Source organism: Vombatus ursinus, unplaced genomic scaffold (assembly GCF_900497805.2).
Source record: "Vombatus ursinus unplaced genomic scaffold, bare-nosed wombat genome assembly UNPS02014945.1, whole genome shotgun sequence".
In the NCBI taxonomy this organism is placed as follows: domain Eukaryota; kingdom Metazoa; phylum Chordata; class Mammalia; order Diprotodontia; family Vombatidae; genus Vombatus; species Vombatus ursinus.
This window is the reverse complement of record NW_020954723.1, coordinates 17,861,199-17,884,788: the sequence shown is the minus strand read 5'-3', so window position 1 is coordinate 17,884,788 and position 23,590 is coordinate 17,861,199. Positions and strand designations below refer to the sequence as shown.

The 23,590-nt window shown below is 35.1% G+C and overlaps 1 protein-coding gene across 1 annotated transcript in view; it reads left to right on the top strand.

The window, feature by feature from the left end:
* Window positions 1-19,713, top strand: part of NRXN3 (neurexin 3) — a 1,892,810-nt gene extending 1,873,097 nt beyond the window's left edge. Inside the window, exon 20 of the mRNA XM_027844705.1 lies at window positions 19,088-19,713. Coding sequence (XP_027700506.1) covers window positions 19,088-19,713 — 626 coding nt within the window. The remainder of the gene's footprint in view (window positions 1-19,087) is intronic.
* Window positions 19,714-23,590: the final 3,877 nt, after the last annotated feature.

Genomic DNA, 23,590 nt, shown 5'->3' with positions numbered 1-23,590 from the left:
TATTTCTAGAAATATTTATCCAGTATTTATATTTAGAGGATGAGGATTTTGTATTCCAGCTCTGTCCACTACTCATGGGGCCTTAGGCAAATCATTTCCAATATTTGGGCCTCAGTTTTCTCATCTGTAAAGTGAGGGGAATGAACTAGATGATTCCTAAATTCTGTTCTAACACTACCTCTGTTATCCTATATCCCTATGACTTAGTGTTTTTTGGAGGTGGCATTTTGTCCTAGTGTCCTGAAGCTTGTAATGTATGTGTGCCTCAAGTACTGGGAAAAATTACCTGGAACCCATTATCTGGGTTCCATGGAACATAGATTTTAGGATATTCAGGAATTTTTGTTAATATTTTGATAATATTTCAACAGGATTAGTTTCCTTTGAAATCCTATGTATTTCTTCATGCATTTTAAACCTTTTTTTTTTCCTTCCCCTGAGCAGAGGGCTATAATTTCACCATTCTGCCATAATGGTCCATAATGTAAAAAAAATCTAAGATTCTTAAACCACTCTATTGTGTGTATACGAAGTGAGGGGGATGGTAGTGTTGCATATTTATGTATAGGGGAAAAAGGAATTTTTAAATCAATAAACTATTGGATACATGCAAAAAGGGTAGGGAGGGCAGAATTTAAGAACTTCTCTAAAGAGCTGGTTATAATTATTACACATGAATAACCTATACCAAATTGCTTACTGTCTCAGGGAAAGGGGAGGAGAGGGAGGGAGAGAATATAGAAGTCAAAATTTAAAAAACAAATGTTAAAAAATTTACATGTAATTTTGGAAAAATAATACAATATTATTCAAAAATAAAATAAAAAGCTTGGCTGTACTTTAGCCTTGTGCTATGTTAATGGGATAATCCCATTAACAAAACTTAAATGCTCTTTATCCTAATAGGATAAGGTTATAGAGTAGAGGAATTCTAAACAAAGTTATATTATAAAAAGTATGGAAAGGGAAGAAAGGAGAGAGAGAGAAAGAAAAAGAGATAGAGAGATGGTTGAAAGGAATTTGAAAAAAAAATTGATATGCATTTGTCAGGAAACTTTAGCAACCATTAAAATGTAGAAACTAGTGTGTTTATAAAGTAGTTCTAAAGCCCTTTTGGTTAGTTGATGAAAAGTTTGAACTATGTAAGAAACCAATTGAACACACTGTTATCTACATTGAAAGCTCCTATTTATACATTTGTGCTTTCTTCTTTCCTTCTTAATTAAATGGAATCCTTAGTGAAAGAAATATTCGTGTTGGGGGTAGGAATGAATAGAGATCCTGATTAATTGAATTTTCTGGAAAGCTCAAAATTTGACCAGAGGACCATTTACCATTCAACCCTATTGAAAAACTTTTAAAAATGTATGGTTAGTGTATTTTCACATCTTAGAATCTCTAAACACAGCACAGTTGTAGAAAGAACATGGAATATGGATTCAGAAAACTTGAATTTGAATCTTGGTTCTGCGATTACTACTCATGTGACCTTGAGCATGTTATTTAGTCTCTTTGGGTCTTGGTTTCTATTCTGTATATTGAAGAGGTAAGACTTGGTGACTACTAAAACCCTTTCAGCTTAAAGTTATGATAATTTTGTCATTCTTGAACTAAAGATTCAATCACTTAGCTGAACATCAGTTCCTACTATACACTAACTTTGTTGTTAAGTCCTCTCAGTAGTGTCTGACTCTTCCTGACCCCATGTAGAATTTTCATGGCAAAGAAAACTACTGGAGAAGTTTGCCATTTCCTTCTCCAATTCATATTACAGATGAGGAAACTGAGGCAAACAGGCTTAAATGACTTGCCCAGGGTCACACAGCTAGTTAAGTGTCTGAGGCCAGATTCAAACTCAAGGAGATGAATCTGATTCCAGGCCTGGCACTCTATCCACTGTGCCACCTGGCCCCCTAATCAAGAAGACCTGAATTTAAATCTTAACTTCAGATAATAACTGCGTAGCCCTTGGCAAGTCACTTAAACTCTCAAAGCCTTAGTTTCCTTATTTGTAAAATGTAAATAATGGTAATACCAACCTCACCAGTGGTTTTAAGGAAATATATATATATATACATATATATGTATATATTCATATATACATACGTATGTATGTATGGCTTTGCAAACCTTAAACCACTATGTAAATGCTATTATTATTGTAATTATTACTGTTATTGTTGTTAAGTTTTTTACCATAGAAGTCATTCTTTTCTTCTACCATTAAACAGCCTAGAGCATAAGGGAACATATAGGTAGATATTCTAGGATACCCATATATAAATGAGAAAACTGAGACCCAGAGAGATAGGAATTGACTTACCTAAGGTCATAGAGTAAATGTCAGAGCAAGGGTTCAAAAAGCAGGACCTCTGACTCCTAGTCAGATTCTTACTCCTGCACTTAAAGTTAGAGTGACTTAGGGCTAGAGTCAGGAAGACATAGGTTCAAATTCCACTTTTGATACTAGTTGCTTCACCCTGGCCAAATTACGTAATCTCAGGCAGTTCTCTAACACTTATCTAAGTTATATATAGGCTACCATCTACAGTCTCACAAGGAGAGTTTTCATGCCAGAGGAATCACAAATACTTGCTTCACTGACCCCACCTTTTAGGAAAAATAATAATAATAATTTGTCATCTGTTTGAACACATGCTTTCTAATACTCCATTTACACTGATCCAACAGTACACTTTGAGTGAGCCTTTTTCATGGTTGTGAAATCACTCAAATCTCACACTGAGAAGAAAGTGGCAACTTCCCCTGAAAACATCTCAGTTACATAAAATATGGTGTTGTGTTCACACAGGTAATTGTAATTTCTTGGACAATTTTGCAATTTGGTGGCTAGTTAAGATACAGTCTAATTCAAGTAATCTTTGGTTAGGCTTTTCCAGGGATAAGGACAAAACATCAGCAGACTCTCCTCATAGCCCAGATTCCCATTAAGTTGGAAGGAGGATGCTTGTGTTTGTCTTCTGAAAGCTGCACATTCCTGGAAATGCAGCTGGCTTTTATGAATAGGGAGAGTATTCTTCAAGGTGTAATGATTTTTTTTTTAAATTAAAAATGTTATCGAACTTTATCATCTCTTCTCCTTATTGATTTTTTTTTTACAGCTGATAGCACTTAAAACATGCAGAAAGGAGATGACAATTTTGGAATGTATGCCAAAGAAAAAATCAGTTGAACTGAGTTCTAGTCACACTGACACAGCTGATCACTTTTCATGTGGGAGAGAGAGAAAAAGGAAAATAAACCCTCTTGAATAATTTAAAAATTCCATAAACATGATCATAAAGTGTTTTCTCACCAGATCAGACAAAATGGTCTCTCCACTGCAGTATTCTAAGCCTTCAGTCAGAGGCAATGCCAAATGATTCAGAGACAGCTGAGCTCGTATTTAATACCTGGTCCTTCATCCACTGTTACCAATGCTCTTTTCTTCCCTTTTCATTTCCTTGACCAGTTCTTCCTGCCTTTTAAAGACAATGAGCAATCTGTAAACATGAGGCCTGAAGTCCGTAATTATTTTGTCTTTACATTACGTGGTTACAGATGAAAGACTGAGTGCGTAATAAGCATTACAGCCCCAGTTTTTAAGAGGGTGAACTCCTCAGACTGGATTTCATGAAGTCTTTTAAGGCAGCTGTGGATGGGAAGGTCCAATTTGCATGTGAATTGCTGACTAGAACTCAGGGGAGCTTCATTCCATTTAGAGCAGAGTACTAAAAGGGGGAAGAAAAAAAAAAGAACCCAGAAAGCTTAATACTTAATGTATTTATTTAGCACCTACTGCATTCAAGGCATAATACTTGGAACTTTGATGAGAAGAGAGGCAAACGAAATAAGATATTGTCCAAGTTATTTGTAATTTCTATGAAGAGAATTAGCCCTTGAATACTATGTGCCATTATGAACAGCTTAATAAGTCAACAATTATTTATTACTGGAATCAAACCCAGGCACTATGTTAAGTGCTACTGATATGAAGAAGGACACTCACATTCTATCAGGGGAGACAATATGAAAACTACTATGTACATTTAAGATAGGTACAGAGTAGATAGAATGTAATTTTAAAGGGAAAGTATTGCCAGTTGTGGGGCAGCTAGGTGGTGCAGGGGATAGAGGAGGACTGGAATCAGGAAGATAAGTCTTCCTGAGTTCAAATCTGACCTCAGACACTTATTAGTTGTGTGACCTTGGGCAAGTCACTTAACCCAGTTTGCTTTAGTTTCCTCAACTATAAAATGAACTGGAGAAGGAAACGGCAAACTACTCTAGTATCTTTGTCAAGAAAACCCCAAATGGGGTCATGAAGAGTCAGACAGGACTGAAAACGACCGTGTAACTACTAATATCAGTTGTATATGTGTGCTGGGCTCAATTGTGGATCCAGAAGTTTATGATGATTCATTCCTGCCAGAACCTAGTTTAGATTATAGAACTACTTTTATGAGGGTCAGATTTTAAGTGCTTTGAGGAGAGGGAACAATCTTCTTTTTTTTTTTTTGTATTAGTTACTATACTTAGCTTGGGTACTTGTGAATACTTGCTGGGTACTTGTACAAACAAGTAAATACTTGTTGAATGAACTGAAGGAAAGCACCTAAGGACTTTTTCTTGACTAAGAAGATAAGAATAATTTTGGTACATTCAAAACCAAATCCAATTGGCCTGATAAGGATGCCTTTGAGTGGCAGACTCTCCTTAAAACAAACAAACAAACAAACAAACAAACAAAAACAAAAAAACAGTGCTACTTTGGAATAATAAAGACCTGGAATTTAATCTACCTCAAACTATTACCAGCTATCTAATTCTGAATAATCTCTCTAAGACTCGGATTCCTCCATGTAAAATGGTGATAATTCCAGTAGGATTTACCTCACAGGGTCATGATGAGGAAGAAAAAAAGGTAATATATGTAAAGCACTTTCCAAACTTTAAAACAAATCTATAAATGTTATTAATAACTACCTAAGTTAAATTATAAGTAAAACTCACAATGACCCCTCTCAAAAGCAGAATATTTAAGTTTTGTTTAAAAGTTTTGCTTTATTCATTTTGAAAGAGAAGAGGAGGCAGTTTCTATTCAGACAAAGTTGTTTATTTTGTTAAATTTTAAATGAGAGTTAATAGAGAACCTAGTAACTTTGAATGACCCTAAATGTCTCTTTATTTTGGCAAGGTTGATTTAGACATGTGCAGTTGGGTCTGGCCATCTGCAAGTGGATGAAATTTGACTGAATAATAAGTTCTTATAAATTAATGAGCACATACACACACATGCATACAGAGAGAAAGGTTACATACTAACTTCTAAGCATTAATTAAGCAGGAAGTGAAAGAAATATAGAATTTAAGTACTTGGTATAATGCTGTGGAGAAAGTGCCATGGATTTGGGCTCCAAGAATACCACCTCTCCTTACTAGAAGACCTCTAGTCTCAGTTTCATTTTCTTTAAAATGAGGAATTTGGCCTATGTCTGTGGACTTTAAAATTATCTGTTCTAACCACCTTACTTTGCAGATCAGGAAAATACAGAGATACAGAGAAGTTATATGATCAGTCCATGTTCAAATTTTTATTAGTTAAAGAACAGTGTTTAAAATCTGGCACTCCATTACCTTTCCAGTATACTGTGTATTCCATCTTCTCCTAGTTTCTAGAAGTGATTTCCACTGAATTCACTGAATTATCTTGTCTTCCATGACAGGTGCAGAAAACACTGTCTTTATTATGTACCTTGGCAAAATTTCAGAGACTTCTCTCAACAGTATTACCTTGCTTTCTATCATATTCAGTCAACTTCTCTTCATTTATCTTGACATATATCTTCATTTATATCTCTCATCTATCTATCTACCTACATCTTTGGGACAGAGACTGAACCTGTGATTTCATTACTATAGGGAACTTCTAGCTGAGAAAACTCACTCTGCCAATGTGAACCAGTACCACTACAATTTAATAGAGAGTTGCCAGAACACTGAGAGGCGGGATGACTTGCCCAGGGACACATAGCCAGTATACATCATAGGCAGGACTTGAACCCAGAAGTTTCTGTTTTTAAAGTCAGTTCTTTCTTATCCACATTGCCTCACTATGTTTTTTTTTTTTAGTAGTCTGTAAAACTAAAATGCCTAAAGCTTTTAAACTCCTTTGCTTCTGACCTGAAGGAACTGAGAGAACTATCCCATTTATTTTGTTTTTACTGAAATATATTCTCATGAGAGATGATAGAAGTTATGAGACTTGGCTAAGCTGTGGCTTAAGTCCATATTAACCAATAAAACTCTAAATCAGTTGCATTCATTGCACATTGGGTAATGTCTATTGTGAACAAGTGTTCATGAATTTAATAATTAAGCCTTCATATTAGATTAAGAAACACATTTTGTAAACATATTATCCTCATTGTCAATTCATTTATTTAATATTGAAGTTAGCAATAAATGCATCAGCAGCAGTGAACAGCACATTTATTTAGTAAGTCAAGGTTTACAAAATGCTTTCTATGAAATAGTACTATGAAATATGTCTTCTCCTCTTCTGCACCTTCATTTTATAAATCAAAGTTTTTGGAGCTCACACACTTCTACTGTAACTTACACATTTTCCTTATTGCCTTTGAGATGGTCCAAGTTTTTGTCTGTCTTACATCATGAAAAAGCCCTAACAAGATATGTTAACTGGTAAGACCAGACCATGATACATGAACTACTGGAATAGTTGTAGGAAAGGAAGTCTCATTAGTTCATAGGCTTTTTCTTTTTCCTTTCTGAAGTCTTAGGTTTCTATGATGTATTATAATGTGTTGGTTTTGTGGGAAGCTTTAGGGGGTAGTTCATAATCATCTTCATTTATATATATTAGTTAGTTTTATTTCAATTTCACTCCTATCATCCTACGTAGAGCTAGCTACCCATGAAAGAAACATAATGGCAATGAATCATTACAAATAGCCAAAGAAAAATTTCTCTCAATTCTGAGAAGCTATGATTCTAGGGAGTCAAGATGGATCAATTAGATGCAACAATAAGTTAAAATTGTGGTAATCTAAGTAAGTCAGAAATCACAAGGATCTTGTATTTGAGGATTGGCGACCCACTAAGCTTAGAAACATATATAGGCAGTAAATTCATGCTGTATCTGTATTCAAGTACTTTAAATTGATATTATTGGGCTCTGCTTCCCTGAGTACAAAAATCATAATACTTTCCTTAAATTTTTACTTAAAAGTATCAGTGTAGTGATGAAAACTCACTGATTCAAAATTTCCATGAATGTCAGTTGTGTCTTGGTTGCAAATTTGGCACTTTTAAAACAAGTAAGTTACTATATTGAACCCTCCATGACTTCAAATAGTTGGTAAAACTTCCAAACAAGCAGATGTGTGGGTACAGCTAACATACCAAAGGGACCTGACTCATCATCTTTGATACCTAGCCCAGTTCTTCTGGATGCTTATTGTGACGTGATCATAAGCAAAGATCTTCAATTTATGTATTGAAAAAAAAAATGCTACAGAATATATTTGTTAAATCCTGTGCGGCAACATTTAGGGTTTTTAGGGAAATGAGTAAATATGTATCATACATTATAAAACATCCAAAGACAAAAAGGAAGCAATAAAAATATCTCTAAGCAACAAGGGTTTTATATTTATTTTTCTTTTTACAAAAACTGCCCTTTGTGGAATTTCCAAAGTAGTGATTAGCATTGTTAAACCAGAGACTAAAATCTTGGTATGGACTGACCCATGGGGACACAATTGTTTCAAGATTTAAAGATAAATTTCATAGGAGGGGAAAATCTCAGAAGGGACTGCAGCTCTGAATTATCTACCCAATTTGTTCTTTCTGTCAGTCACCTCAAATTGTCCTGAGGAGCTGGTTTAATTGGCTCTCAGAATCAGATCCTCTCCAGTGTCTTGCCTTTGTGGTTTGCCTACCCAGGTTTCCCAGTCCTTGGTTAAACCAATTGCCCTCAGTATACTCTCAGAAGAGACATAGTATAGAGGTCCATAGTACAGTCTCTTCCAGTAGAGGCATAAGCCATTCCCAGTAATTCCCTCTCCCTTCAAATTTTCTCAATATGAATTGTGCATAGAGGCAAAATTTGCTTCCTATCCCTCCCTGTCCATCCCTGTCCCCATCCCACTGCCCCTCCCAGCCCCATCTTATTGGATCTTCCCTTCCCACAAAGGGCTCTAGCAGGCTGGGACACTTTTTCCAAAGTGTTTCTAATAATGTAAATGGGTGGGATTTGGTGTTTTCTTTTGTTTTTCTTGGAAGATATCCGAGGTTTATGGATATTCACCTTGAATTTATAGGGCTGAAAGTACCTTAGACCCAACCACTGAAAATCGATATGCTGTGCTTTTATCAGACTTGTACTCACACAGTCCTCTTGTCTCAGCCTTTTGGCTTCCGAGTATGACCAAAGACATATAGAATAAGTTGAAACCACCATTAAATTATAACCTCTCTGTGTAACTCATTTAGTACATGACTACTGGGCAGAGAATAAATGTGGTTATGTTTCCTAGTATATATCCCTTTCCTTTTCTTAAACCTTTTATTTCCATGCGCCCTATATTATCCCTTCTGGTCAACACATAACTCTTGGAATGATCTTTGCCCCTACTGGACAGGCATGAAGTGGTATATTGCCACTGCCCTCTCACCTCCAAACTATTCTCGTCTTTGCTAACCTCCCTTAGCCCAAGCTTGTTGTTCTGTTTTTCTACTTTCCCTAAATGCAACTTACTTTAAGCATGTATTACATTGATTAACATCCTACAATTAAAAGAAACTAGACAATAACCCATCTGTCAGTCTTAGCCAGTTTCTGCTCTTTTCTATGTCTATTTATGACGTACATCCAAACTGCACGTCTTTTTTTTGTTTTGTTTTTGTTTTTGTTTTTTTAAGTAAATCCAAAAACATTTTTTTAAAGAAAAGGCAATATTCTTTTTTTTTTTATTTTGGTAACACCAAAAATAATAACGACAAAGGGGAATCAATGAGCCAGAAAAACAAAAGAGCTGAAAGTGTCCCTTGACTGCTCTGTCTGTTCCTCTTCAATGTATGCATCTGGTTGTTCATCTCTGAAAGTGTGTGGAATATTTTTTCTTTAAAAAAATCATTCTTTTCTCCCTTCTTGTTTGGGAATCAAGTGCTTTTTGTATTATGATTATTCTTCTATCTATCTATCTATCTATCTATATATATATAAATGTATTTCTTTTCAATTGTTAGATATCTATCTTTAGATTTGGTTTTGTCCAAAATCTGAGAAAAACAACAAAAAAAAGTTATGAATTGTTTTCTGCAATTTTTCCCCATTCCCTCTTCAAATGTGGAGCAACTTCAGCTGCAGTATCCTCACATCCAATTAGAATGATCATTCATTACTTTGGAAAATGGGGTAGTACTGGGGAGGGGGGATACACTGAATATATCTATTCACCAAACTTGACTGGTAGCTTCTCAACTGAAGCAACCAGAGATGCAGGACTTGAGGTTTTCTAGTTTTGATTTTTCCTCATTTGGTCATTATTAAAAGTTCTCCATCCTCAAGATCTCAAGATGGAGGAGGTCTGTGTGGCTGCTGATGAAGTTGTTCTAATATGAATGCCTAAGACTAGTTTTCTTGTTTTTGTTTTTAACCTTTTGATCATAATTATTAGTATTATTATTTTATGTATTTTTGCTATTTTTAGTAGGAAAAAAGTTGAACTGTTTTTATCATTTGAGAATCTTTAATGAAACTGTAATGATTTTTGGGGGTAATTTGCATGTTGAAGAAGTTGCAGCTTAGGGTTTGTGAGACTGTCAATGTTAGAGTTCTGTTCTTTATTTTTTGGTGATGGGCATGTATAGGCTCATTTGTTTTTGTATATTGCCCATCCCTTCCTTACAGCCAGAAGCTCTAATGCAGCTAGATCACTTCGTACCGCCCTTACATGGACATGGCGACTCACTTACACATTTACTCCTATCATCTTCATCTCCTTTGTAGTACACTCATAGATACGACCCTCCCCTTTAGGCATCTTTTCCTCCCATAACCCCTCCTCCTTTCTTTAGCATTGTTAAAATTTATGTGCTGTCATCCATTCCTTAAACAAATGAATAAAAATCTAAAACTTATGTTACAGAAAGAAAATGTTTAAAAAATATATATCTGAGCAATTAAAAATGCAAAAATTCATTCAAAAACTTTAAAGTTTTTTTTTCTTCAAAACAAATGCAAATTATAAATTTAAATGTACAGGATTTTTTTGAATCATTGCAATCTGAAATATCTTAAATGCAAAATTGACACCAAAAAAAATACCCCAAAGTAAAAATTTGTTTCAAGTGCAGATTTTTTTTTTCTTTTCATGTTATGTGGTGTGGATGTATGTGTTGTTGCCTCCCTGTATCATCCTTTGTCGTAAATAATTATTATATTTAAAAAAACTAAACATTTTGCTAAAAAGTTTTTAAGAAATGACAACAAAAAAAGCAAGTTACAAGAATGTGGCAATTCTACTTGTCCAAGAACATTCTTACACAACTTTCTTTTGTAAATTTTTCTTTCATGCCAAAAAACATGCGGGCAATTTGTTGATGTAAGTTGACTATGAATTAATGTGGTATGCTACTTTTCTGATTTTTTTTATAATTATTTTTGTGTACTTTGAAATGAAATTTTTTCAGTTTGTTTTTCCCCAAAGCAAAATTTATTTGAATTTTATTTTCACCCCTTCCCCACCTGGTAAAGTGAATGACTTTATTATTGGTGTTATTTCCTTCCCTCACTCCCAAGTTTTGTTGGCTCTAATGATTATTTTCTATTATGTTATTTTAAAATTATATCATTTGCTTAATTTGAGTCTATTTCATTTTAATGTTTGCTGTTACATTTTGTGCTGAATTGCTTTTCTTAATAAATGTAAATTTTGCTCTCTGTCAGAGCGGGTGGGTTTCTTTCTCTCCATTGAAGATTCAGCCTCCCAGTCTATTTCATTCTCCTACCAATTTCTGAGCCTCTGAAATATGGTTAGACTTCTTAGTGGGATGCCAATGTCCATAGCTGCCTGTGGGGGAAAATGAGTAAAATTGCCTCCAATACTTATCTGTCAATGAAACCATTTCCCCTTCTTATCTATCTTGTGCCCATTTAATTTCTTTGGAAGCACTTTCAGGGAAATCACTCCTTTACTGCCTTTCCCAAGCAGTGGTCATAAAGGCACTCTCAAGTGACTGTGGTTGAATTCAGGTTCCCATGATTACACTATTACTTTCACCACTCTGCCATTCTCACCTGACTGTAAAATCAATCTGAGATATGGATGATTTCATAGAATGGAATCTCATATGGAACCAATGGATCAAGAGAATCTTTTATTAATTATTTTTTCTCAAGAATTGATCCTGGGAATCCTTAAGAAAAACCATGATTCTATCATGAAGGAGCATCAGGAATGCTAGCATTTTTATCCAGATATCTATATGCCAAAGGTTGCAAGTGAAAAATATTCCAATTACCTCTTTTTGGTGATGTGTTTAAATTCCCATCACCTTAGGTTTACTAAGTAGTCCTGTCTTACTGCCTGTTAATCTAAGAAAAAGCAAAAGATATGTATATAGCATAGTTAACTCTCCTTGATTAAAAAAAAGTTATTCATTTTGACTAATTTTTTTATATATTTATTTCATCTAAAGCACCTTGCCAAACATTACAGTAAAATGGAATTTGAGATTCTGGCAAAATATCAGCTTTAACACATAAACTGGATAACATGAAGTTGTTCTTTCCTCCTCTGCTTCTCTTGTTTGCCACAAAGAAAAGTATTATGGATTTTACAGAAAACCTTCTTAAATGATACCATTTTACCTTTCTAGACCCTTTTTCATGTTTTGAATTCCAATTGTGGCTTTCTTTATTTTTAAGGAAGATTACTTCAACATTTTCATCAGAGAAAAATCTGTTCACTTTGCTACAAAACCTCGGTTATCTACTTTAAGCTACTTGACTATACCTCCTCAATACTTTTTTTGTAATCCTGTATCTTTTAGAAAAGTCACACAGAAGAGATTTATTATTTTTGTCACTGCCTCATAGTAATAAAGTTGAAGTGTGCTGGTATAGAGGCAGCGGACATTTTAAGTATTTTTGAGTCACAAAAAGGGAATAATCTCATTAAGTACTACATGATAAACCATTTCCTAATATATTGTATGATGTGACATAACTGTCATTCAAATAAACCATTTGTCCCAGTCTCCATTCTGGGAATTAGCCTGAGAAATCAGAGCTATAGCTTTTTATAGTCAACCTTTGCTTAAGAGGGAAGGCAAATAAATGCAACAGCTAACTCTTACTGCCTCTCCTGGCCCACTCACTTAACCTATTTTCCTGTCCAGTCATTTTAGGCACTTTGAGATAAGAAGTTATCAGCTCTTTGAGACACTAACTTTTTACCTTTTTTTTTTTAAGTGTCTAATCCTTTTTTAGTATCTTCTCTATTCTCATTTACTCTGATTCTCTTTGACCACTTTTAATAAGCTTGAGCTGGGCAGATAACGGATCATTAGAGGTTTCACAATAATTATGTGTAACATGGATATCCCTCTACACCACAAAGGATAAACTTGAGGATGAGGTTATAGGATCATAGATTCTGAATCAGAAAGGAATGTATAGATCACTGAATCCAATGTCTTCATTTTACAGAGAAGTTAACAGAATTTAGAGAGATTAAATTATTTGTCCAGTATCACACAGCTAGTAATTACTAGAGACACAATTTGAACACAGGTCTTCCTGATTCTACATCCTGTGCTCAATCCACAGACTTCCTAAAATCCTTTTGGATTACTTTTGTACCCCCAGCTCAGTGAGAGAAAGAATATTTTCCTCCTTGGCAAACCAGTTTCCAATCAGAAGAGAGATTTATTCCAGTTTGGAACATATGAATGAGAGAGATCAGTTGAAAACATTAAATGTGTGTGAAGTACAATGAAATAGACCTCATATTTTAGAAAGCAACTGAGCCACACATATGGTAGAGGAAAGAGAAAGCACACAACTCTCACCATCAGAATTTTCAAAGTGATCACCTTTCAAGAATCTTTTCTTTTGAGAGTTAGTGGGATGGCACAGAATAAACTTGTATTGGTTGTTATTTTCCTTCCAACTGTTTGGATTTGTGGTGACCTCTTCGACTATAACTCTAGTAAAACAATAAACTGAAGGCAACAAGAAAAGCAGAAACCTATGATTTTTTTTTTTTTGGTAGATAGTCCTCTACATTCCTGATCACTGACAAAATTCTCACAATTCAGAAGAATTCTATTAAATTTTTAACACATTATCTTTTCAAATGGCAGAGAGTCCTTTACTGGATATCAGCCCTAGAGGCATGAATTATATATCTATAAATACACTCCTAAAGCAAAAATCAGGGCAACCTTCAGGGCCAAAATAGACCTTTTATATCCCCAGTGATCGCTCAAGTTTAAAGAAAAGCACAAACCTGACAAAACAGTATATATGCCAGATTTAAAATGCTAACTTTAAAAAGTACATATCATTCTTGTTCAGGGCACAAGAGAAATCCTGGGATGCTATAGGAGATTGGTGTTTTGATAGATTATAGATTTGTATCATGGTGCCTGCAATCATTTAGTTTTTTAAGCTATTTGTTTTGTATCTTTCACAAGTCTAGCTAGTTCATTGATCACTGGATCCCTATGTGAAAAAAAAAATTATTTTATCATCACCTGCCCCCAGCTTTAATTGGAAAGGAGAGACGATGGATAAGCAGGGGGGAAATATCTTATATAGAGATACCCTTGTTGTATAGCTTCACCGAGGACCTAAGAAAGTACTGTTGGGAGAGGGGGGGAATGACAGGAAAGAAAGCCCCTGATAATCCAATGATTTAAACTACTTTGAACATTTATCATCCTTGTCAAAGGAAATTAAATGCTATCAAACATATTGTATTTATAGCCATATCCCACTTAATGCCAAATATGGCAGAGCATGTTATATCGCTAAAGATGCTAGAAGTGAAATTTTTGTTAAAATTTTCATTTCAAATAACCACCATCAACACCCTTAACTTGAATCCCTTTAATTTTTTTTCCTCTAACATTAAAATCCCAATATAAGAGAAGTGTGAAGATCTTTATTTGACTTATTTCAATTGATATTTTTTTAAAGCACGGACTATTCATGAAGCTTTGACATACAAAGACAAAAACAAAATATTCTCATAGTCAAGGAGCTTATGTTATACTAATTAGTTCATTTCCTAAATTAAAAACCAGAAGAGTTAAGTCTTAAGTCTTGCACAGGGAGGTATAATTTTCATTTTTATTAGGGTTACTAGGAATGAACAAAATTACAACCAAAATTAGGAGGCAATCTTGATGGTATCTATTGTTTAGAAACTGAAATGGCATATTACATTTAGTGAGATAATGATTTAGATCACTACATCTAGGGGACAAAACAAACCTTCAATTTAGCATTGGTTTAAATTGATTTTCTCTCTTTAATTCTTTTAATCTAAAAACTAGTGACCCGTTTTCAGAGTGAAAAACAATCCAGAAGCTAGCATTGTGGTGCTTGTAGACTAAGAAATGGGAAAGAAGCTATCAACAACAGTTTAAGTGTATATGTAGGTTAAAGAAGGAGAGTGGAGCTTTTGTCAGGATTATAGATATAAATTAAAAAAGACACTTCAGAAGCATTGTATGCACTATTGAAAAAAAATACCCCACAAACTTACAATTCCAGTTGGATATCATAGATGGTAAACTAAAATAATAGACTAGTGGTGGGGAACCTGTGACCTCGAGGCCACAGATGGCGTTCTAGGTCCTTGGGTGTGGCCTTTTGACAGAGTCCAAGTTTTATAGAACAAATCCTTTTATTAAGACATAGTTTATTATGTCATTATTATGATATCAATGAATACTACTCTTTAATCATGGATACCTTAATCTTAATCACATAGCAACCCACTGAAAACATACATACACCCAAGTCTCTGGAATTTATATTCACTAATAAAAAGTTATGTTCAAATTATTTGTTTTCTTCCTGAATCTACAAAACTCAGCAAGTGCTTCTTGTGAACTTTAGTTTTTTAATAGCACTGAAACTCACAGGTTTTCCATAGAAATATATTTTAATTACAGAAAAAAAATTAATCACTAAGGACTAGAAAATGTAATCCTTGGTTATGTTAAGAGGGTAAAAAACCAATATAGAGATTTGTTAAGTAAAAAATCAAAATGACTGATGAGAAATCTCTAAGATATAGCTCCACATAGATTACACTTATTCTCTTCTTCCTCTCCCTGCCCTCCCTCTTCTAAAAGCAGCTCTCTCTTCACTCATCTAACCTCCCAATCTAGCATTTCACCCCTTTATCTACATGGAAGAAGAAAAAAGTTCATTCATAGTTTACTTTTCAGAGTAAAGGATCAGCTTACTTTTAGGAATGCAAACTCTATATCCCATTTGTACAAGTAGCAACAGTGTGTAAATTATGCATCAAATAACTCACAAGACATATGAATTATATATGTCCTCAATGTAAAGAGTAACCACTACCCAAGTGAAGCTTGCCTGAAGTTTGGGAAAATCTGCAAAGATGATTTTGCTCAATAATTTCCAAATTCTGTTTGCTGCTATAGAACCCAGAGTTCAGGATTTCGGTCAAAATGTTATCCTGTGATTCTCAAGATAGTTCCTCATTAATGTGGATGGTTATTTCATAGCTATAGAATAGGTCAAGAAATAGAAGTGTGTCATTTTGTCATAATGGCAGTGAAGGGGATAATTGGAGTGAAGGGTTCTGATCTAGAAAGAGGGCTTAAAATACATGTAAACATTTTGTTCTCATATTTGTAATTTAAAGTATTAAAATGCCCCAGCACTCTCCTTTTTCTCTTCCCCTCCCCCTTCTCCAACAACTCCAACAACATCTCCCTCTACAGAGAAGCATTTCATCCAAAGTACTAAGATACTACCACAGAGGCTCTAGTAAGCTCTGGAACACAGACCTGCCACAGGTCCAGAAATTAGATACTAATGATAAAAGCCAATATACATAGGGTTTTCCAAAAATCTTAGTGCCATATTAAGATACTAATGCAGTGTCTCATTTAGCCCTCACAAGCAGCTCTGTGAAGTAGGTCGGTACTATAAGCACAACTGACCCCATTTGTGTAATTGTCCCCATTGAGAAATCCATATGACACAAATCAAAGCCTTCAAATACTTCTCAGTATGTTTGTGCAAGAAGATGCATGCAGTTAAATAGAATAAATGAGAGGATAAAGGACTGAAGAGAGAAAAATGTATATACTAAAGACCCATTTGATAGATGAGGAGACAGAGGCTCAAAGAGTTTAAATGGCTTCCTATGATCACACAATTTCTGATTCTCAGAGGGTAGATTCTAACCTAGATGTCTCCTGATCCCAAGTTTAGCACGCATTCTACTAAATCATGCTGCTTAAGCCTGTTGGGATAACCCAATATCCATCAAATAATTCAAAGCTAAGAACAAAACCTATAGCTTGGAGAGGGCATTGACACTGGGTATTAGGATGCCATTCCTTGATATCCCTAAAATCTATTCAATTCCAATCCTGTTCTGTTGTCTTAAGAAGATCTCAGAAGTTGGGAGAGAGTTCAAAAGTTAGGATTTCCAGTCCTATACATTCCCTAGGATTTTAGTTTGGAGATTAGACACTCCAAGAGGAATGCTCTGAGACTGAACTGAGCCATTTCTAAGTGATCCTTAGAGCTTCTGGACTGAGTTGAACTCTTCTCTACTAAGAACATATGAACCATGGGTTGGAGTTTGCCTCAGCTAGGGCCATGCTGGGTTCATGGGTACTACTGACATAGATCTATTGAACTGCTGTTTAAATTGACTAGCCTTCATATCATGACAGTCAAATTTTCCCTTCTGGGAGACAGAATATTATTTCACCCCTTAATTTTATCCCTAGAACATAGCTAAGAGTTGACATTCATACCACCAGACAGTCCATTTAAAATAAATATGTGATAGAATTGAATTTCTGGAAGAATTTCCTGAATTTAATTATTAAACTCCTAATATGTACAAAGAACCACAGTAGATACTGGGGATGCAAAAACAAAATGAAAATATCCTTCCTGACCTCAAGAAGCTCATATTCTACTGGAATGAATGGATTATGAAGATGTAACAGGATTCATGGTTTCTATGAGCTGTATAGTTATCTGTTGGGCTTAAAAGTACTGAGGAAAGGTACATTTGTGAAGAGAAAAATTTTATTCATTCTTAAAAAAGGCAAAAAACAGTGTCTTTAACTCCAAGGTAGAAGGAAAATAACAACCAATACATATTTATTATGTTCCTATTGTGTGTAAAACTCTGTTATTTAAAGTACTCTCCTTTCAAATTCTAAAATCCTCATTTTCCAATAGACCCAAAATCAAATGCACAAGGTTTTTTTTTTAATCCACTATGAAAAATGCAGTAAATCACTTACCCAACATGTAAGCAAAGAAGAATATGTAGTTATCTAGCAAAAGCAGAAAGTGTTGCTATTTGACAGTTGATTTCCAGAATTTCAAGGAAGAAATTCACATGCCACAAACCAGGGCCTTCAACTTCCTCACAGTGTATCTGTGCAAGAGGATGCATGCAGCTAAATAAAGTAAATTATAAGATAATGGACTGAGGAGAGAAAATGTATACATTAAAGGCCCATTCTATGCATGGTTCCAGTAAATAGGCATTGTTGTATTGGGACCATAGCTCAGATAACAGTGAAAAATCACGTAGTATACTGGACAAAGGACTAGATTGAGATTCAAATCATTTCCTGGCTAGTGTCAGTTTCGCCATTTACTAGCTGTGACTTTGTACAGGAGAAAATGTAGTGCAGTGGAAAGAGCTGAAAACTTGTAGTCAGAGGACCTGAGATTGAAACCTATCTCTGCCACTTACAACCTATGTGACCTCAAAAGTGTTACTTCAACTCTCTGAGCCTTGATTTCCTCATCTGTAAAATGAATTGAAAAAAGATAACCTCAGAGATCCATCCTATATCTAATCTATGACTCTAAATTACTTATCTTGAGCCTTACTTTCTTCATCTATGAAATGAGGTTAATAAAACCTGCTCATCTCACAGGATTGGCATGTTGTTCAAATGACATTTTGTATATGATCACATTTTCTAAATTGTAAAGCACTTTCCACCTATAAGGTGGTATTATCTTTGCAAGAGTGAGGAGAAAAGGAGTAAGGAAAAAGAGTAAAGAAAAAAAGGAAGCAAAAAAACCCCAATAACTCAATAATAGATGATACAGCCATCTGAGGGAACTTTTTAGAAAAATCACATCTTTAAAACCTGTCACCCTGTTGCCCTCTAGCAGATGTTCATAAAACTGTAATTGAATAATGTTACCATCTCATCTGTACTTAGAAATGTACATTTGAATTCTAAGTAGCTGTTTGAGAGTATCTTCAAAGGCTATCTTCCCCTTTCCCCGAGGGATTTCAGGTTATGGCTGCAAGAGGCTTTTGGAGACTATAAATATGCTTGGGATGGCTTAACAGCTCCAGGGGAAAGATCTATGTTACTTCTTTATAACATAGATGCCTGCCAACCATTTAGCCTAAATTCATTGAAAGTAAGGATGGGCCATATTTGACAATGTACTAACCCTTTGTTTTTGTTTTTCTTTCCATCCCAGGAGGTGAATTAGTTATCCCTCTACTTGTAGAAGACCCTTTAAACCCCCCTCCTATTGCTACTCGTGCACCTTTCATTACACTCCCCCCTACCTTTCGCCCCCTCCTCACCATTATTGAGACCACCAAAGATTCCCTGTCCATGACCTCTGAGGCGGGGTTACCTTGCTTGTCGGACCAAGGCAGCGATGGTTGTGATGATGATGGCTTGGTGATATCTGGGTATGGCTCAGGGGAAACCTTTGACTCTAACCTGCCCCCTACTGATGATGAAGATTTTTACACCACCTTCTCCTTGGTAACAGATAAGAGTCTTTCCACTTCAATCTTCGAAGGTGGCTACAAAGCACATGCGCCCAAGTGGGAATCCAAGAACTTTAGACCTAACAAAGTCTCCGAAACTGGTAGGACTACTACTACCACATCTTTGTCCCCTGAGCTGATCCGCTCCACAGCTTCCTCCTCGTCTGGGATGGTGCCCAAATTGCCAGCTGGCAAAATGAATAACCGTGAGCTCAAACCCCAGCCTGATATAGTGTTGCTTCCGTTGCCCACTGCCTATGAGCTAGACAGCACAAAGCTGAAGAGCCCACTAATTACTTCCCCCATGTTCCGTAATGTGCCCACAGCAAACCCCACAGAGCCAGGAATCAGACGGGTTCCGGGGGCCTCAGAGGTGATCCGGGAGTCGAGCAGTACAACAGGGATGGTCGTCGGCATTGTGGCTGCTGCCGCCCTCTGCATCTTGATCCTCCTGTATGCCATGTACAAGTACAGGAACAGGGACGAGGGGTCCTATCAGGTGGATGAGACGCGGAACTACATCAGCAACTCTGCCCAGAGCAACGGCATGCTCGTCAAGGAGAAGCAGCAGAGCTCAAAGAGTGGCCATAAGAAACAGAAAAACAAAGACAAAGAGTATTATGTGTAAAATTTAAAAAATAAAAATAAAAAAGAATTAAAAACAGAATTATTTATATATAAATATATAAATACTTAAAAAAAAAACCACAAGATTTAAGAACTGTTATACCTGTAATGAGTTTGGGAGCTACAGTTGGTGGGAGAAAAAAAAAAACAACACACACAAAGATATATATGTGTATATATATATATTTATTTTCAGACATGGCTGTTATGTATCAGCCATGACCTGGAGAAAGAGAAGTCTGCCCTACTGTATCATAAAGCATACTTAGCACTCTGGAGCAGACAGATAGCTCTACCACTTTAGCTGGACATTGAAGTTTCCATCTCTTTTGTGGACCTTTGGACAAAAGGTAGAAGACTTCATGGCTTACTTGTTTCATAACTCCAAGTGAGTCTCTAATGATGTTTGTGATCCTTGACTGTATCAATGATTTTTCAGTTTTATTATTTAAAAAAAAAAGGAGAAAAAAAAGATTAAAAAAAAAAAAACAGCAAACTGATCTGGCCCCAGCCAGTATGTGTGTAACTTTTCGAGATCTGAGGGGAAAAAAAAAAGTGGCTTTTGGGTTTTTGTTTATTTTTTTGAGACTGAGACTGGACATGAGTTGACAAGAAAAATTTCAGAAAAAAAAAAGAGAGAGACTATTGCCATATATGAACTCAAAAACTATACATGGTGTTCACTCTACATATCAGGTTGTGGTGTGTCTAGAATCAATCGTTTGTTTTCAGTGAGATGCTTTGCTGGAAATGCAGCAAATGCATGAGCTGGTGATGATGTGAGGTTTAAAGCAGGTACCCTAGGATCTGACTCCAGTATTTGCAGTATTTGCAAACTCTTTGAACAGATGGGTTAAGTCTCCTTTCATCAGGGTTATTGGCTTTATCGACAATACTGTTCAAATGCATTAGCACAGTCAAATTGTGGTAAAGGGGAAAAAAATCAGCTGTTGGGAGCTGAAACAACCCACAAACTAAAATGAGCCTTTCCTGGGGGAGTGGGGGGGAGGGAGCCTGGTTCCATGAATGATTGCAATGCATGCAAAAATAAAAAGAAAAGAAAAAATTTCAAAAAAATCAGTTAAATAATCAAAACAGACGATATGGGAGTTCCACTTGTGACAGAATAACAAAGGTCACACAAGCCAAACACATCATGAAAGAGTACAAAATGCATAGTTTTTTTTCCAACATAATGTTTTTCATATGTAATTTTAATTTTGTAGCTTGACACTTACAAATAACCCTGTCCTTCCATTTGCCCATTCCCTCCCACCCTCTCTTTTATAAAAATAAGTAAATAAATGAATGAATAAAGCTGCTGTGACACACACAAAGGAATTTAATAGTATAATATATATAAATATATATACAGATATATTTATCATGGTATGTTTGATGGGACGATTGGAACAGAAAATCTGTTAAAAGTCTTGAAGTAGAATGAGAATGTTGTTTTAAAAAGAAAATAACAAAACAACAAAAAGTAAACCTTAAAAATGTGAAGACTATGTGAGTTTTAGTTTTGTCACAGTCACCTGTGTCAAAAGAAAAAAAAATCTCAGATTCTGTTTACATCTTTTGCTAATTTTTTTTGCTTGTGTAATTTCTTAGATAGTCACCTATGTACATACTGCTTTAAGGTTTAACTGTTCTTTTTGTTTCCATTTGTTTCTTTTATTAATTTTGGGTTTTTTTGTTTTTTTGAAAGAGGGTAACAATGTATAAAAAAATAAAATTGGTTGTGTGGCCATGGCTATTGCATACAAAAAGCAAGAGAAAAAACAAAAACACAACAACACACAATGACAAAAACAAAATGAAGACTCTGGAATATCAGAAATATAAATTTTCTTTGTGTACAGATGAAAACCAATCAGCTGTTTAGATTTAGAAATCTATTCTTGCTGGTATTTGTAAGTTGCATGAATATTTGACTTTGAAGAAATACCCAGGAACAAAAAAGGTATTCTAAAATGAAGATAGCCTTCCCTAATGTACATGGAAAGAAGTGTTCCTGGTTATCTGATCCTTTTGATGTAAGTGTTTGGGGATTCTTTTGGATTTTTTTTTTTGTTTAAGATTTTTAAAAGAGAGTTTAAAAATGTATGAAAGCACAGTTTTAAGCAACTTAAATGGCCCAACCTATATGAAGTTGATTATATCTCGATGTCTGTAAAAGATTGCTATTCTTGGAGTCTTGGAGTCTTGTGAAATGATTTTCCTGCTTTCTTTTCCATTTGCTTTCCCCCCCCCCTTTTTGAGTAAACACAATCTTTGTTCTGTTCTTTTTTTGTGTAAGTTTCTATTTGGACACTTTTTTGGAAACGTGTGCATCCTGTATGTGGCTTCTACCATATCCCTGTTCTATGGACAGAACCTTAAGAAATTTCTTTTATGTTGTTGTGATGTTACAGCTTTTTTTCTTTTTCCTTTTCCTCTTTTATTTTTTTCATATTTGCATTTTTGTTCAAGGATATGCTTAGCAATAAAATGTTCTTCCCAAAGCCCTGGAAGTGGATGTATTTTTATTTCAAAAAATTAGATGGGGGAAAGGGAAGAAGAACTTGCAAATGGGGAAGGATGAAAACTGAATGAACGTTCAAAAAGCACCCATGAACATAATGCCAAATAATCCAATCAGTCACTAGCTACTTACATAAACTTACTAAAAGCAGATTAATTATGGTGAAAAATAATAATTATCTGTCAGTCAAAACATTGCAGTCTAGACAGCTAAATGACAGAGTAGTAGCAAAAGCAGTGACAGTTTCATTATAAATACAGAAGGGAAAAGTTAAAATTCCAGAATAGCTTCTCAAGGAATATGAAAAAAAAAAAAACATGAATGTTTTTTAATCAAGAAAGAAGATGCCCAGCTCATGTTAACCAACAATAAAACCTTTCTAGGTATGAGGTATGATAAACTGTATTATTGGGAAATAGGGTTTTTTGGTTTATTAAGGGAACTGAAGTGATTAACATACTGATTCTATGTTATCCTAAGGAATCTTGGGAAATGATCATCCCTAAACTATACATGGATGAGAAAGGTTTAAAGAATTATAATGCAGTGTTTCTAGAAAAAGGGTTTAATTGGAAGTCTTAGAACCTGAGTTCAAATCCAGTCTCTGCCACTTGTCACCTGTGTTACCTTGGGTAAAGTCACTTCATTTATCTGGGTCTCATTTTCCCCAACTAAAAAAATGATAAAAGTTTGATTAAATGACCTCTAAGATCCCTTCCAATTCTAAATCTATGATCCCATGAACTATATAACACTAATATTTCTTTGATAATTCAAAAGGCATTTCAGAACACCATAGGACCTTCACTATGGACATCATCCAGCTCTGTACTATAGTCATACAGAAATACTCTTTAGTTCTAGTTGACTAATGAATAAAACAAGTTTTGCTGTACCAAGTTTTCTTCTTTTTGTGGGCAACTACTTCATTTTCAGCAAACATTCTACAAGCCATAGGAACTTTTTCATGAACTCTAAGCACATCTTGGATGTTGCTTACGTGAAGAAAGGGTCTGTGGCTATGAGCATAAAGTAATTTGGACCCCAAATGAAAGGACATTCAGTAATACTGCCCAATGGGCTGCTAAAAATTTCCAGATCTCACCAGTGAATTACATGCTATGCACTGATTTGAAAAGAGAATAATGATGATAATTAGTGAAGCCAAATAATGTTTGGAAAAGTCTGTCTTTGATCCTTCTTACTTAGGTATAGAACTAAAAATATTGAGTGTTTTGTTGTTGTCATTTATACCTTTTGAAATGCCTAAATAAATCATTGTTTTCGAGGCGTGGCTCTTGACACTAAACAAATAAATCACCACAAATAAATCTCCAGCCTACCTTGGGAT